This window comes from Nyctibius grandis, chromosome 20, assembly GCF_013368605.1.
Source record: "Nyctibius grandis isolate bNycGra1 chromosome 20, bNycGra1.pri, whole genome shotgun sequence".
Taxonomy (NCBI): domain Eukaryota; kingdom Metazoa; phylum Chordata; class Aves; order Nyctibiiformes; family Nyctibiidae; genus Nyctibius; species Nyctibius grandis.
The window spans coordinates 5735674-5752280 of NC_090677.1; the positions used below are offsets into that span (position 1 = coordinate 5735674).

At 38.8% G+C, this 16607-nt stretch overlaps 1 protein-coding gene across 4 annotated transcripts in view; it reads left to right on the top strand.

Moving 5' to 3' along the window:
- CTNNA3 (catenin alpha 3) overlaps positions 1 to 16607 on the top strand; it is a 515833-nt gene that overhangs the window by 390629 nt on the left and 108597 nt on the right. For all 4 annotated transcript variants that reach the window (XM_068416489.1, XM_068416488.1, XM_068416490.1 and 1 more), the window contains one exon: positions 11443 to 11594. In XM_068416489.1, the coding sequence (XP_068272590.1) occupies positions 11443 to 11594 (152 nt within the window). The remainder of the gene's footprint in view (positions 1 to 11442; positions 11595 to 16607) is intronic.

Genomic DNA, 16607 nt, shown 5'->3' on the forward strand with positions numbered 1-16607 from the left:
ATCTGTTTTCTGTAAAAGGCAGAACTAAAGGTAACTATTTCAGAGGATGTACCATCAGTGATTATTGCATTTATGTAAGGTAACAAATGCTAAATCCCATTCTGGTTTCTGCTCTGCCTTTATGCAGCTATAGCAATTTAGAGTGTTTCTGGAGACCTGGGGAGGGTGTGGAGAGCAAGGGCAACACATAGAAAACAGCTAGCCCTGCGCTGTTCTTGTTGTTGAGTCCGATGTAAGGGTCTGTTCCCTTTCCCATTTTCCTATTTGAGAGGCAGCCACATTTGTTACTATGTGTTACTTAAACTGAACTGGAGTAAAACCTATCCTGAACTGGGCTGCCTGGTTTTACCCGAAGTATCTAAGTATGTCTGGCAACTATTACAGCCTTTAAGACATTTAATTACTCAGTATGACTGGAAGGAGTCTAGCTTTGTCCCTTCGCTGGCTTTGTCCCTTTAAAAATGTCCATGTTAGCTACAGTATTAATGTTAAACTCCATGGCTCTTACTGTATCTGTTAGCAGAAGGATGTATTTTTGTCCATTGGTCTGTGCTGAAGGCATTAAGGGAATGAAGGATACCAGCTCCTTAACTCTTAAAGTACGTGAATGTGAAAGTGTCTACGAGTAATAGTCTCCACCCCTGCTGATCTGTTGAGGCACCATATGCTTAACTCCTTGCTGCTCAGGGGAGATGCTTTTCGCTTTAAATTTCTTTCCTATCCCTTTTAGCTTTTAATCCATGGCAAGACTTTGCCCCTTGCCCTGTGGCAGTTTTTTTCCTATCTAGTTTCACGTATCAGCCGTTCCCCTTATATTAGCCCTTTCAGAGCACTGCAGTGGATTAGACACTCCCACTTTTCACAGGCTGAGGCATTTGGACATTGAAGTGTTAGATCTGTCCAAATGTTACCTGTGTGTATTCAGGGAGGCTTTCTGTGCGCGTGCTTTCCCCCCACCTCCCCCTTGGGAGAGGGGGCAACCAGACAAGGTAAAAATGCCATTATGTGCTTCTCTTGGTTCTTTGTACGTTTCCATTTCATTTTTAGAGACAATGTTAGTCATCTAATTTTCCAGAGTAGTGGTTGCATTTAGCGATTTGCGCTTCAGTTTAGAAAAACAGCAGAACCTTTTAGCACAGTGATCTGTACAGTTTTAATAAGAGCGTATAGAAAGACTTCATAGGCAAACACACTCATACCTACAATGATCACTACTTTGCTGTATAAACACAAAAGTGTAATCCGTATATCTGACATTCAGAATTGATCTTATGGCAATTTTGTCTCTTTCCCAAAGTCCCTTTCCCAGAATGAATTACCATATATCTGTTCACTTCAGTGTACATAACACTGTCTCATAGATACAACGCCTGAGATGTGTGTTACCTGAAGACCCGTCCTAATTCATTTTCCCTGCTTACCCTCTCTGTATTTTTAAAAACTGTCTTTGTAAAAAAAAACAATTGTCAATTAATTTTAATAAAATGTGTCTACATTTTTTCAGATATGTCAGTATCTTCATGCAGTGTAAACTATGTTTTGGGGCAGCTTATAGGATGAAAATATAACTTTGCACTTAAAAATACAGTTGGTTTTCTGTGAGTTGTCACTAAGCAGAACTCAGAGTTACTTAGAATTATTTAGTGAAAGATACGTAGTGTTTGTCCATTGATTTTATTGTTCTAGCTAGCTTTCCATGGTTCTTCTACATGCTTAAATTAAATTAATCATCTTCCTCATCCTCCCAATGAAAACACTAACTTTCCACATCCCACACACTATAACAGTTTTTAATTGGAAATGAAATCAGATACTAAGTATTAAGAATTGGAGAGTGCTTTGTCTATCCTGACATAAAATAGCAAAAAATCAGTGAGAGTAGCCTGCTGTCACATTGATATTGATTTGTAACAGAACCAAATGCCAAGTGATAGAAACAAGTTAGTTAAATAGTTCTTAATGTCCCTTCAGATTATCCTCCATTCTTATGGTCTGCTAATTCTCTTCCCACAGATTTAGAACAGGTTTTATTTTCCTTTTTTTCCAGTTGCAAGTGATAACACAAAGAGATTGTAGTGTCTCTCAAATCTTTTTTCTCTTGTCTTCCATAGATATGAGAGTGTGTATGTGTGTACATACAGCATTTGTGCAGTTGAATAGAAAAGTTACAGAGACGGAGTTTAAAATTGTAGAGAAAGTGTTATGGTCATACTCAAGAAAAGAAATGAAGCCAGTCTGCTGTCACGGTTTAAAGCTGGGCCGGCTATTAAACTTGTGGCAGATGCTCTCTGTTATCCCCCTCCCCTCCCCAAAGGGAAAGGGAAAGGGAAAAGGGAGAGAGACTTCCGGGTTGGAAAGTTAAAACAGTTTTAATAAACTATAATAATGAAAAAGAGTATAATAATAGAAATAATCAAATATATACAAATATATATACAAAATCAAGATTGAGCTCCCCTGAAGTCAGCCACGTCCCCACCGGCACTGCAGGGCAGGCTCCGGGAAGGCCCAGGCTGGGCCCAGCGACGGTCGAGAGCTGGATTCAGGAATGCACAGATCGGGATGGGGGCAGCAGGAAAAAGGACAGAGTCCTCCTTGGACACCGGCCATAGCAGAAAGAGAGCGAGACCCTCGTGATCCCCCAGCTTTATACTGAGAATGACGTGTATGGGATGGAATACCTCATTGGTCAATTTTGGGTCACCTGCCCTGTCCGCTCCCCCCTGCATCTGCGACCCCCCTTCGGCTCTTCACTCATAAGCAGTGAGGAATGTAGCAGTGACCTTGGTTTCTCTAAGAACAAGTACAGCAAGAGCCTTTCTGCACAACATCCCTACCGGTGCCTCAGCGATAACTACAAACTTCGAGTGTTATCAGTCCTGGAAGCAGACACTGTCTGCAAAACATGCAGTTAGTTTCAGAAAGTGCAGTTACTTAGAGGAGACTTAACTGAAAGTAAAAATCACTGAAAGGAAAATTGGCCTGGTTTAGGCCAAACCAGGACATCTTCTAAGACTCAAAAATTGTAATGTCAGACAAAAGGTGAAAAAAAAATTTTGCAATATTTCTTTTTTAAAAAAATCATTGTGTTTACAGACACAATGCTTATATGGAATGTGTCTGGTACGTTATAGTAGGTATGTTTTACAAACAAATCCACCTTACCCAGCAACAGACTGTTTTGTGGAATTCCTTTTTTATTGTATAAAGCCTGAATGCTTTGGGGATCTTCTGAAGATGCTTGGAGTGCATTCAAGGAAAGGGGAAGGTGCACTAAGAGTTACAAGCTCAGGGCATAGGCCAGGATAATGCTAACAAGTAAACATGTGGAATAAGCACTGTTAGTCTGTGGGTAGTCTCAGCATTCAGAAGTGAGTATGCGAGGAAACCCACACTTCAGTCATGGTAATGTTATGTGTAAAACCTTAGCCAAAACTGGGGTTGTATGGCACACGGAGCAAGACTATATTCCATGTTCCAGAGTGTCTCTTTCCCAAATAGGTAGTCTCTAATACAGTGGTGAATTTATTGCATTAAGTGAATTCTGTCTTCTTTTCAGTACTTCTCTCCAGATCAGCCTTAATAAGGTTTCTATTTTAGTTCAAAAGAGATAATTCTTTTTGAATGCTCTTAAATGACTTTAACTGTCTTCTAAATGACCTTTTCAAAGGTCAGTCTTCTTAAAGACTGAAATAGTTACTTACCCCAAAATATCCCTTTATATACTTCATTAAGCGTATTCTTACTTCAAATTTCATAGGAATTATTGTGCTAAAGGTAAAATTAACAAAAACCAGCCTGTAATGATGCTCATAGAAGTCTGACTGGTTTAGGTTTTTTGCTAATTAACAGCATTTTCTAGCTTAAGCAGTACATAGCATAATGCTTATTCCCTAGAAACAACCAAGTTTCACAGAGAGAGTTTTTTTTTAATTTTTTATTTTTAAATTTAACTCTCAGGATTTCTTAACCCCACCTAAATTACTGAATATCTGTTCTCTGTTCAGATAGTCTCTCTTACATGTAATGAAGGGACTCCCCCGTAGGAAGACCTCCGTTTCCTCTTAGTGGTTTGTACGGCATTTCCTGTGTCCTGTTGAGTGCATTTGAACAGTCCCAGTTGGGGAGTATGTGTTCAGCAGCCTTTAGAAATTGTTTGATGTGTTAGTGGGCTCCCTGCTCTTGCTGGCAGAGCTTTGGCCTTGGATATAACAAAGCCAGCAAAGAACAACTTCATTAGAAATCTGCAGTAACAAATTTTAGTCATAGAAATGGGGGCTGCAGTTCACAGTCACTTTAAACAGCTCTAAAGGCAGCTTTTATTGACAGCGGTGGTGCCCACCTGCCCCATCTGCCTTTTCCTACTGCCTGCCTTGTACCAGTACTAGCATGTCAACTATCTGGCCTGGTAGCAAGTTGGACTAGAATACTGAACCACCTCAAAACTAGCTTGGCAGCCAAAACCCAAAGTCTTCAGCTGCTTCAGTTCGTTGAACTTAGTCACCGTGCTGCTCTATGATCACTGATTTTTGAAGTGAGGACCTACATGTGGAGGTTTGATAGTAGTCCGCAATTGGACTGAAGGTAAAATGAAGGCTCTGTGTGCCCCATGAAATTCACTTATGAAAAATAATCATACTTTTTTCTTTTTAGATACAGACTTAGGATATTTACTGGTCTTTGCTTATGTGTATGACAAGACATTCGATTTATTGCAGATGCCTCTAAATAAAGCCCAGTAACTTCAGTTAGACTAAAGAAGGTCATGCTGTTCCGTACTGGGAACTGAGCTCAGGAGGAGTGGGTGTTTGCACAGCACATAAAGGCCCTGCAGTAGCAGGGAACTGATGAGATAAGACAGGCCCACGTGGTCCACGCTGTCTGCTAGGAAATGCAAAAAAAAAAAAAATTCTGAAATTCCTTGCCAGTATGACCTAGGGGGAAATGTCTTTCTCATCTGACATCTCATGGTCAGTTTGTCCTTCAGCATGGCAACAAAATGCAGTAGGTAGAGAGCTTTTAAAAAGGTACATTATTTATATAATCTCAATGCTGTGACCTGCCTCTAACAGCTCACACAGGGAAACCCATCTACCCCCTCAAAACCAAAGCCACCTCTCTCTGTGTTTTTCTGGACATTTGTGCAGTGAGGGGAAAAGGATCCCTTTAAGTCGCCACTGAAGTCTTGAACTGTGATGTTTAATTGTAGGCACTGCCTTAATTCCCAGCTGCAGTGCTATGTATGTTTGCCAGGATGTGCAAGGGCTGTGGAGAGCAAGCTTGAGTAGGGGAAAGTCCAGGGGCTCCCAGATTCCAAAGTCACAAGCAATTACCTGTACCCATAACTTTACCCGTCCAGTCTTCTGTCTTACAGAGCAACAGTGACTTTGTGTATATCTAAATTGTCATGGTGCAAATGAAAATAACTATATGTTTTCCAGGTAGGAAGTTGAATCACTGTCATGGGTGTGTTTAAAAGCGGATAAATTAGGGCCTTTTCAGACTTAAAAGCAGCAATTTACTGGATTGCCATTCATTAATAATACACATTGCCAATAATTAGATCTCACTCATTGTCAAGCATTTCTCATATTTGGGACAGCTAACTCTTAAAAATCTTACACTTACTAGCTGTAAGGTTGTAATACTACAAAAATGCTGTCATGTATTCAGCATAGCTTACATATAAATTTATATGTAAACAGATACATATAATTAGGTATTTATTCTATCCGTTTATATATAAATATATAATTTTCTAAATATTGATATATATTCATATATATGCTTAGCTGTGTTACTAAATGCTCGTTCGTTTTGCCAGTAGTCTTACAACCTTGCAAGTGCATACAGTGTTGCAAAATGCTTATATGCAGTTCCTGGTTTCACTATTTTAGTGTGCATGTGTCTGGGTTAAAGAGAAGCACGTACTAATTATATCTTGCTTTTACTATGCAACTTCTTTTTAAGTGCAGCAGGCCTCTGCCTTGGCTACTTCATGTTGTAGTACACTTTCTGTATGCAAAAACTTTAGCATGAAATACTAAATCTGACAAAGATCATTTATAGTTCTTTTATTCTCTAAATAGTCAAGGGGACGGGGAGAGGGCCACAATGGGCAATTTAGAGGTCTTTTCTCTCATATATTGGCCTAGGATTGAGATTGGCGGAGGGACATGAGTGAAGTGTTCCATGTGTTAGAAGTTCCAAAAATCTCTTTTCCTGCATGTAACCTATAAGCTGCTTTCCAAAAAAAGGTGATTAAATATGAATGGTAATATTGGAAGAAGTAGAAAGGATATATCAAACGCACGCAGTCACAAAGCCTCATGTACTCCTGTACAGTACATATGTCTGTATATGTATGTCTATGTCTTGACAAGTTCTACAGTGTTACAATTAAATGTCACCAATTTAACATTAACATTGTATCACAAAAATATGGGCTTGAAGTTAAGTGCCTGTACCATAGTGAAATCAAATGTAGAAACAGCTTAGTCTTCATATTAGTGTTGTATTATGTGGATTTGTGACAGAGGCATAAATGATGGCAGTTTCAAAAAACTGGTTATGCCTCGTGCCGTGAGTGCAGAATCATCTTCTTTACAGTAGTTACGTTATTATTTAAATATATTTTTAACACATCTAATGAAGGTGTCTCTAGCAGTCATGAAACAGTTTGTTCCATTCGAAGGAGCATGCCTTGGGTGGTGTAACTCAAGCTTCTGCCAGAAGAAGCCCTTGTATTTCAGATGGTATGCATTGGCCAGTGTAGTTGCCTTAGCTTAGATGGTTTTTATTTGATTTATTTATTAGTTCTTTGTATACCACTTTGGATTGAAATGACTTTAAGAATAGACATAACACTTAGCAGTAAAATTTGGAATATGTAGTGTTCTTACTACCTGAAATTCTTAGATACCACTCCAGAAGAAATTTGCAAATGCTTATTTTTAAATCACAAGAATTGCAAACTATTCTTTGGCCTCAAAGAGCGAAACGAAATAAAGAAATACTGAATAAAGACTGTGAAGTTATTAACTAGATTTCTTATTTACTCTAGTATTACCCTGCATTTAAGTGGCAGCTATGTTTTTTCAATCTTTTCAACCATACTTTGCTTATGCTTCACTTCAGCTGAATTCCTGCAACTGGAAAACTGTGTAAATCCTCTGAAAGCAAGCTATTTATACACATCACACTGACGTTCATGCTGGATGGTCAGATTGTGGGGATAATAAAATACTTGAGGTACACACCACTTGCTACAACTCTCTGCTTATGCTGCAACAGGAGGACTCATCTGAATTTCTTGATGGAAGATGAAGGACATCCTTAAAGCAAATCTTTCATTCCCATGAAAAAATTCTAGATTAGTTCAATCTAACATAGTGTACAATTCCAGGATATAGTATCGATAAACATCTTCAGGAGGGTGGAGTTCAAGCATTTATTCCTTTTACTATGTGGCTTTCTCAGTGCTAAACAAAACTAGACAAACACAATAAAAATTAAACTCAAGCTGTGCTGGCGAGTGTAGAGGAAAATGAAAAGGCATACAGAGAAGAAACAGTGAATTACCTCACACGACAAGAAGAAATGATTTATTTTTTCCTCACGGAACAGTAACTTGCTTTGCTGCTTTAGTACTTTTTTTTTCCATCTTCATTTTTATTTTACTTTTGTTTCTACTTTTCTTTCACTTTTGTCTTGGTTTTTTCTTTTCAGTTGTTGCTTTTTTGGAATGTTGACCTGGGGGATGGAAGGTATGCCTATACCCTTGCTGCTTGCCTGTAGCATTTACCTCATGTCAGGATTTAAGTGTACATGGCAACTCTTTTCTTTGAAAGGATTGTATAAGCTTCTTTCTTTAAATAGGGAAGTCAGGAGACTTAAAAAATTATCATCTGTTAGCTGTCTGTTACAAAGACATCAATGGTATATTTCTCTGAAAGGGAAACGTTAAATTTTTACTCTTGGAAAAGGAGGGGAATTTCAGATTTGATGGGCAATATAGTTCCTGTATTTAGGAAAAAGTGTGAGTTAACATATTGCAATGTATGGGGTCTAATCAAAGGCCAGTATCCATCCCAGTGCAATCCAGGACATACTGAGGTCAAAGCAAGACCCCTCTGTGGTATGGGTAGATTTTACATCAGGTTCTTAGAGTTCAGTAGGTGCTTTGTAAGATATAGTAGTGAAAAACTGAGTTCAGTTTTCCAGGGTATTTTATAAAGAGAGAGAACAATTTCTTTAAAGTTCCGTCTTTCTTCCATTGTTCAAAATGCCTTAAGTTTTCCTCATAATGATAAAAATAGCTATGCTGTGAAAGGAGTTGATGAGCCAAGAACATGATTAAATGTTAGGAGGATACTAGGTAATCGGCTCTGCGATAACTGATTTCGTATAAAACCAATATATTTCATATCATTAGGTGTGGTGTTTAGAAACTATAATATAGAAGGCATATTTTAAAAATGGGATTAGAGTCAGTGATCAGTGGATTTATTGTATGGGCTATGAAAAAATATTCTGATGTTGTCCAGCAAGTGAGTAAAATTCAGTGCTCTTGGGAAAAACTTGGTTTAGTTTAGAGAACATTTTTGATAGAAATATACATTGTTCAATTGAAGAGAACTGAAACCGTAAATAACACAATAAAGAACTTGGTACAACAGTTTGAAATAGAAATGTGGGGTTGTGTTTTTGAACAGTTTTTAATATTAGTTTTTCTTTTATTTGTTTTTTTGTCAATACCATTTTTCCCCCAAAGCTTTTTCATATTTTTGTGTTTTTATTTTTTTTTCACAACTGTTCTTTGACTTACACACACAGGGCTTTCATACTGTTTCACTATGGCATCTTGATGTGTGAACAATGGCCTCCACTCTAAAGAGGTGTTTTCATATGTACAATTAAGCATAACACATAAGATGTACATTTAAATATTCTTTAGTATTTAAACAGTAGTAGACAGAGTACATAAACACTCTTTTTGGAGGTGAATGCAGCAGAGACATTTAAAAAATAATTTCCATGCATGATTATTAATAGGGGAAAATGGCACTAATTCCCGTGATTCTTTGGGTTCTGATTCATTTTGTATGTGTGCAGTATTGTGTATGTCATCTAGTATTCATATGGGTCGTGTCCTTTTTGTGTTACCTGTGTTGTACTAAAATACATGTGCTACACAGCAATGCAAATTTAATTGTCCAGTAGCACAGAAAGTAATACTGGCCAGGAGATTTAAAGCCCACCAAAAATGTCAACAGAATTATTTTTTCTCCTTTAAATGCCAGTCAGTTTTAATAGACATAATGTGAATACTTACCAAAAATGAGGTAATTTTTTACCTTGCCACCTGAAAAAGGCTTTCCAGTGTTGTTTGGACCTTCTAGGTCCTTGGCACTCAGAAGAGAAGAGAAAATCACTTCAGGCAGCATTCTTCATATCCATACTTTGCTATGAACTAGATCTGCAAGGGGTAATTTCCTTGGTCACGTACGATACAAGATCACTGGTTCTGACTTCGAGTTCTCATGAGCTCTTGGTGCGTAGAATAATTTGAGCTCATTTTTGAAGTAGGATACTTGGAGATTTCTGTGGACCGCTTCCACTGCTGTCTCTTCAATTTTTTTACCTCTTTTCCAAGGTAAAATATGAGAGGTCACCTGTAGAATCATAGAGTCATTTAGGTTGGAAAAGACTCTTAAGATGATGCATCAAGTCCAACTGTTAACCTAGCACTGCCAAGCCCACCACTAAAGCGTGTCCCTAAGCACCACATCTACTCGTCTTTTAAATATCTCCAGGGATGGTGACTCTACTGCTTCCCTGAGCAGCCTGTTCACATGCTTGATAATGCTTTCAGTGAAGAAATTTTTCCTGATATCCAATATAAACCTCCCCTGGCACAACTCGAGGCCGTTTCCTCTCGTCCTATCACTTGATACTTTACATGTACAAAACCAATATTGATGAAAAGCAGCCATCTTAAAAATGTTATCAAAGGGAAGCCACTGAGATCACATTTCTATAATCAAGTGCAGCCTGTGGTTTAGCAGTGATTCCACCAGTAGCATACAAGCTATGGAGTGTGTTATTTACGTAAAATCCTTTTTCATAAGTGATGTATTCATCCAGACAAACAAATACACTGTGATAATGAGTTTGGTCTCAGAAGGAGCTGTAAAAAGGCCATTAATAAGCATATGGAATAAGGATGGAGTTCAGGATGGAGCCTGAATAGATAACTGGGAAGAAATAGCCTGTCCTGTAGAAGAGGAGGCCTGCAGGCAGTTAGCAGCCACTGAAAATGCTGCTGATAAGCAGGGATTCTGTGCCTTACAATACTGCAAGTGAATATATGTTGGCTTCAGCTGAAGCTTTGTCTGCATAAGAATTTCTTATATACTTCAAAATTTTCCTGAAATGATTCATACCTAAGGTATTGGTAGCGTTGCTTTCATGTGGTATGAATTTATGGATTGCACAGCGCGTAATTGTGGAGGAAGGGATCGAAAACATATTATATTTGAATTTGAAATGAACACATTGTCTGAAAAAAACTTCTGTTCCACAAGGTGTATGTTATTCATACTGAATATTACAGAAGTTGAGTTCTGTTCCTCTATTTTCTTTTTTTTTATTTTTTACTGTGTCTTCAGTCCCCAAGTGATAGGAAATGAGTTGTTGCGAATGAGTTTGATCTGAACTTGTTTGAGGTCCTTCTGTGCATGATGGATTTTCTGGCTGCATTCTCTCATCCCTCTATATTGTGTATGTTGGGTTTCCTTTGCTTCGAATTGATGTGAAGGATCAAGGGAGATACAGTGGTACCAGGTCACCATGCAAAATAAGGCCATGGAGCACCAGAAGAAAATTCCCAGGACATTCTGGGTAGAGCACATGTTAATATCAAACTGACTCAAAATTTAGAATTTATTTGATTCAATCAAACAAGGTAAACTGCCTTGGTAAGTCCAGTTTACAGTTGTGGGACTTTCTAATTTGGAGAATAAGCATCAATCTTTTGGTAGTTTTGTCTCCATTCAGACTGAAAGCAGATTCTGAAATAGTACGAGTCAGTTTAATAGTAGTTCTGACTTTGAGGCAGGCTATTAATCCTGATTCTTTGGGTAAAATTATTGTTGAAATCACTGGCAAGTTTTTACAACTGCTTCCCTGACCCTACTTGTAAAGCTTTCTTCTTCTTTGTTATCCTGTATAACCATCCACAGCTTATGTGCACACTAAATGCATTTTTATCACTGTGATAAAAACTGCAAATGTATTCCCACTTAAAACTAATTATTACCATAACGCTTTTTTTTAAACTAAAGTTTTAATCAATGTGAGGCTGTTTGCCAGAAAGAAAAATTACATATTTTATCCTTTTTATACTCACTGAATTTTGTTTGTGTTTTCTTTTTTAAATAGTGATTCCAGAGTTTATTAGTCAAGTAAATATTGCATTGGAGAGCTTAAGCAAGAACACAGTGCATCTGTTTGATGATAACCAGTTTGTGGACATTTCTAAGAAGGTGTATGATACAATTCATAACATCAGATGCTCAGTCATGATGATTCGGGTAAGTTTTTTATTTGTTCATTTAATATTACATTTTAAATATAGTTCAGGACATCGGTGTGTTTTTCAGGAAAATTTAGAACTGTGTATGTGAACAATACCCCTAAGCTCATATCTGGATTGAACTGATATGAGAAATTTGGATTACAATGAAACACAGAATCACAGAATGGTTAGGCTTGGAAGGGACCTCTGGAGGTCATCTAGTCCAACCCCCTGCCAAAGCAGGTTCCTCTAGAGCACAGGGTCGTGTCCAGGTGGGTTTTGAATGTCTCCAGAGAGGGAGGCTCCACAACCTCGCTGGGCAGCCTGTTCCAGTGCTCTGTCACCCTTAAAGCAAAGAAGTTTTCCTCATATTCAGATGGAACCGTGTTACAGTTTGTGCCTGTTGCCCCTTGTCCTGTCACTGGGCACCACTGGGAAGAATCTGGCCCCATCCTCTTGACACCCGCCCCTAAGGTGTTTGTAAGTGTTGATAAGATCCCTTCTCAGTCTTCTCAAGGCTAAACAGACCCAGCTCCCTCAGCCTTTGCTCATGAGAGGTGCTCCAGTCCTCTGATCATCTTTGTAGCCCTCCACTGGACTCTCTCCAGTAGTTTCTTGTCTTTCTTGAACTGGGGAGCCCAGATGATTATGACTCAAAAAGGCTAGAATTGCATGGAGTACCAGATCAGAGTGTTGCATAAAAATGTGTTTTGTTCTTAAAAATATTTCTTTGGTTGGTTGGTAAAGATCATCATTCACTTCATTAACGATCAACTTGTGGCTACAAAACCAAATCTACCTGTAGCTCTTTAACCTTAACCTTATTTAGTGGAAGGTGGGAACAGAGAGTGTGTTCAGGTGATCCCAATAATCTCTTTTTGAAGTTTTGTCAGCTTCACACCAGAAGACTTAACAGCCTCATTTCTGTCGATCTTAGGCAATCACAATCAATGTACTTATCCTAGTGTTTTTCCTGAAGTTCAAGAAAATGCTTCAGAACAGCTTGTTTTTAAAATTTGAAACAGGATTCTGTCAGATGCGGAATTTCCCCTAAGTATCTTCAGTCCACAAATCCCACTTCAAATGATGCAACTGAGCTGCAGTATCTGTATGTGCGGCAGTTTTGTTTTTAAATAAAATTAAATATTATAAAAAAGTAGATACATTTTTCAAAGGAAGGTTGTCTTCTGCATTGTCTTTTCTGTTGAGAAGAAAGTAAAAAACAGATTCCTTTTTTCTTTTACATATAAAAACATATTACAGGCTAGTGTGGCCAGCAGGTGGAGGGAGGTGATTCTGCCCCTCTACTCTGCTTTCATGAGACTCTACCTGGAGAACTGTGTCCACCTCTGGAGTCCTCAGTACAGGAAAGACACTGACCTGTTGCAGTGGGTCCAGAGGAGGGCCACGAAGATGATCAGAGGGCTGGAGCACCCCTTCTATGAAGACAGGCTGAGAGAGTTGGGCTTGTTCAGCCTGGAGAGAGAAGGCTCTGGGGAGACCTTCTAGCAGCCTTCCAGTACCTGAAGGTGGCCTACAGAAAAGCAGGAGAGGGGCTTTTTACAAGGGCCTGTAGTGATAGGATGAGGGGGAATGGTTTTAAACTGAAAGAGGGGAGATTCAGACTAGATAGAAGGAATAAATTTTTTACAATGAGGGTGGTGAGACACTGGCACAGATTACCCGGAGAGGTGGTAGATGCCCCATCCCCAGAAACATTCAAGGTCAGGTTGGATGGAGCTCTGAGCAACCTGATCTATTTGAAGATGTCCCTGTTCACTGCAGGGGAGTTGGACTAGATGGCCTTTAAAGGTCACTTCCAACCCAAACCATTTTATGATTCTAACATGAAAAATATTAGTGAATCTTAGCATACTGCAGTGTGTAAGTTAAACTGTTTCAGTAGGAATTCAAATGTGCAAAATCTTTAAAATGTCTCATCCTTTTGTAATTGTCAGTTATGAAGTTGTTTATATACTGAAAAGAGATCCTGAAACACTTGTATGATTTGATGTTCTTTCACTTCACCTACAGTGATTGTTGATTGGTTGCCACCAGGTTAGTCTTAAATGATTCTTTCTTGAAGGGATTGTTCATAATTTTTTTTTTTGCCTTGTGGTCATGCATGTAGCCAGGCAGAAAAAATTAGATAATGATATACTTTATCTGGAGGGCTCACTAAAGCCTGGCCTGCTCGTCTTGTTCAGCACCTCACTACAAGATACAGGATACAACTACTACCATCTAATTTCATTGCAACTGCCTGAAAAAGTTTTATTACTGTTTTGCTAATTTTCAGTCCTGCAGCATTTAAAAAATATTTTTGTTTCTTGTCAGATTTAGGAGTTTCCTAATCCTATTTGAATTATATTATGCTTCTACCACGTGTATTCAAGGAATCTTCAAGTGTCTGCTTGCCTTCTGTTTGTGCCTGTCACTGTTACTTTTGACTAGGCTTCTGCTCTTAGCAGCATCTTCCAGATGTTTACTTCTCATGCTATCCTGCCTTGGTCAGATACCGTTTACAAATCCCACAGCAGTAGACATGTCTACAACAGAGATGAAAGCAACATCTCCATTTGCTACTCCTTTATACTGCGTACCTTTTGAGAGGGGTCCAGGCTGGAACCATTTCTGCTCAAAAAGGCCTTTGGTGATGCGTTCTCAAAACCATATAGTTTAAAGGATGTAATTTCTCTGCTAAGCAGGGAATTATAAAACCTTTTTTCTGTACATCTCTGCAAAAAAGGGTTTTAGAACAGATACTTTCCAGGATCAAACAGAAAAGGCAAGTACTTACCAGGAAAATCACATTTATGTCATGAGTACCCCTGCTATTGGAATATGTTACATTAGTGGAGTTTTGAATGCTATCCTCTTCTCTGTAAGGGAACAGTCTTTGGAAGTGAGTCAAGAAGAGATTCAAAGTTTGCCTCCTTCACACTTTAAATACCCTGGATGTTGATCTCAGCTACTTATGAGGTTAGACTGTGAATGGTGTTACCAGTATGTGGATGTTACTTGATGGGTTCAATTCTAATCCTTCTAGGACTGGAAGTAATTCTAGGGTGAAGCTCTGTGCCTCAGACACAAGGAAGAAAGCATCAGACCTTCTACTTGTAAAGCTAGACAACATCCCAAATGACTGGGACACTAGGAGGGTCATTGTATTCTTTTCCTCTGTCCCTTTAATTCTATGAGTCCTACTCAGGGAAAGCCAAATGCCAGGATGGATCAGTGGTTTTGATATGATGGTCTGTCTCACTGAAAATTTTGGACTCTGCCCCTCCTTATTTGCTAATGCAGAACTCTGGGCTTGTCCCAGGCTCAAGGTGCCTCATTTCACAGGGTTGTACTCCCTGTCTCTAATCGTCCATGAGATTCTTGCCCATAGCAAGAGGAATTATGTGACTTGGATTTATCTGGCAAAACTAATCAGGTTGAAGCTGATGCTCTGTTAGATCTCCTGATCAGTTCCTGTTTCAGTGAATATAGGCTAAGAGTTTTGTTTAGGACATATAATTTTTTTTCTAGGTCAGTTAAGCTTCACTTAATGCCTGCACTGCTCATCCTGCCTTCCCTTAGTGACTCAGGGACTCTTGTTTTTTTAAGATCACAAAGTTGTTTCTGTCTGTTCCTCAGTGAAGTCTGAGTCTTCTATATGTTCAGTCTTTTTGGGCTTGAACTCCAGATGATCATCACTAACTATTCCTTTATGGAGTTTTTTATTTTTGGGAAATGCACTGAGGAGTGTAACAAAGCCTCAGTCAGTCTCTGTGAAGATGCAGACACTGCTCTGCAGGAGACTCGGAGTGTATATTCTTACAGTCCTCTGTGTGTATATTTGCAGCCAGTCACTCAAAAAAGAAAAGGATATTATAGCCCCTGTACTTCTTTCTGAAGCATGAGGGGAAAATACTTTTATCTGAAGAGACTGTACATATGCATGACGCATAGTAAGTGCACAGTGTGCAGGTAGTATGTAAGCGCATAGTGTATGTGTAAAACACCGAAATGGTCAGTATTAATATGAAGATTTCTATCAGTGCCATGTTTCACTTCTGCTTTGCAAGTGCAATTTGGCGAGGCAAGGAAAAACAAAGTATCAGAAATTACCTTGTTGGCTCTACTTGAAGCTGTGGGTAGCAAAGAGCAGATATTTCTCCTCCTCCTCATTGAACAAGTTGTGACTGATGGCTAAGAGCCTGGCTCTGCTTATACTGAACCTCCCGTCATCCTAAACAATGTATGCGTTTGCCTTAGAAATGAGTGTGGCTTGAAGTGTATTCAACTGTATATGAATGTATTCAACAGCCCAGCAATTGCAGAGTCCTGCCAAAAGCTCAGAAGATCCAGGGAAAAAAATAATTCACTAAAAAGGACATGTGCAGCTTTCTACTTAATGAATACCATTCTTCAGACACTGTCGTGAGAAGAGTTTTTTGAGGTTTGGTGAAATGATAGTCAGCTACTCCACCATCCCTTAGAGATACTGACTGCCAGCACAGAGAGAGTGCTGAGGAAACCCTGGCATTCATTTTTTGAGTAGGGATGTATTTGCATTCCTAATTAGATACATTCCAGACAATGCCAGTTTCATTTCAGTCTGCCTGTGAGAAGCTTTAGTAGATTTGATGGTTATTCAGACATACGCTGTTACCACAGCCACCAAGGTGAGGAAATAAGTGTTCTGTGGCCGACATACAGGGGCTTACTGATATAGTGCCAAAGAACAATGCGTTGCTAATTACAGGGGACTGCAAGACTGAATCAGGGAAAGGAATTGTTGATCAAAATATAATTGAGAAGTGTAAATGAACAAGGTCACTGATTCACAGGGGGCAATTTTTCAGCATCAAAGTAAAAGCAGAAACACTCCAGTTCCTCAGGAAGCATTTCAAGCATGTAATTACACAGAAGGTTTTTAAAAATAGAATTCCTAACTGTAAAATGCTGCCAAATACTGTTGTTAATGCAGATTATCAGATATGCTTTTCAACACCCAAGCTTATCCATAGATACATAAAAC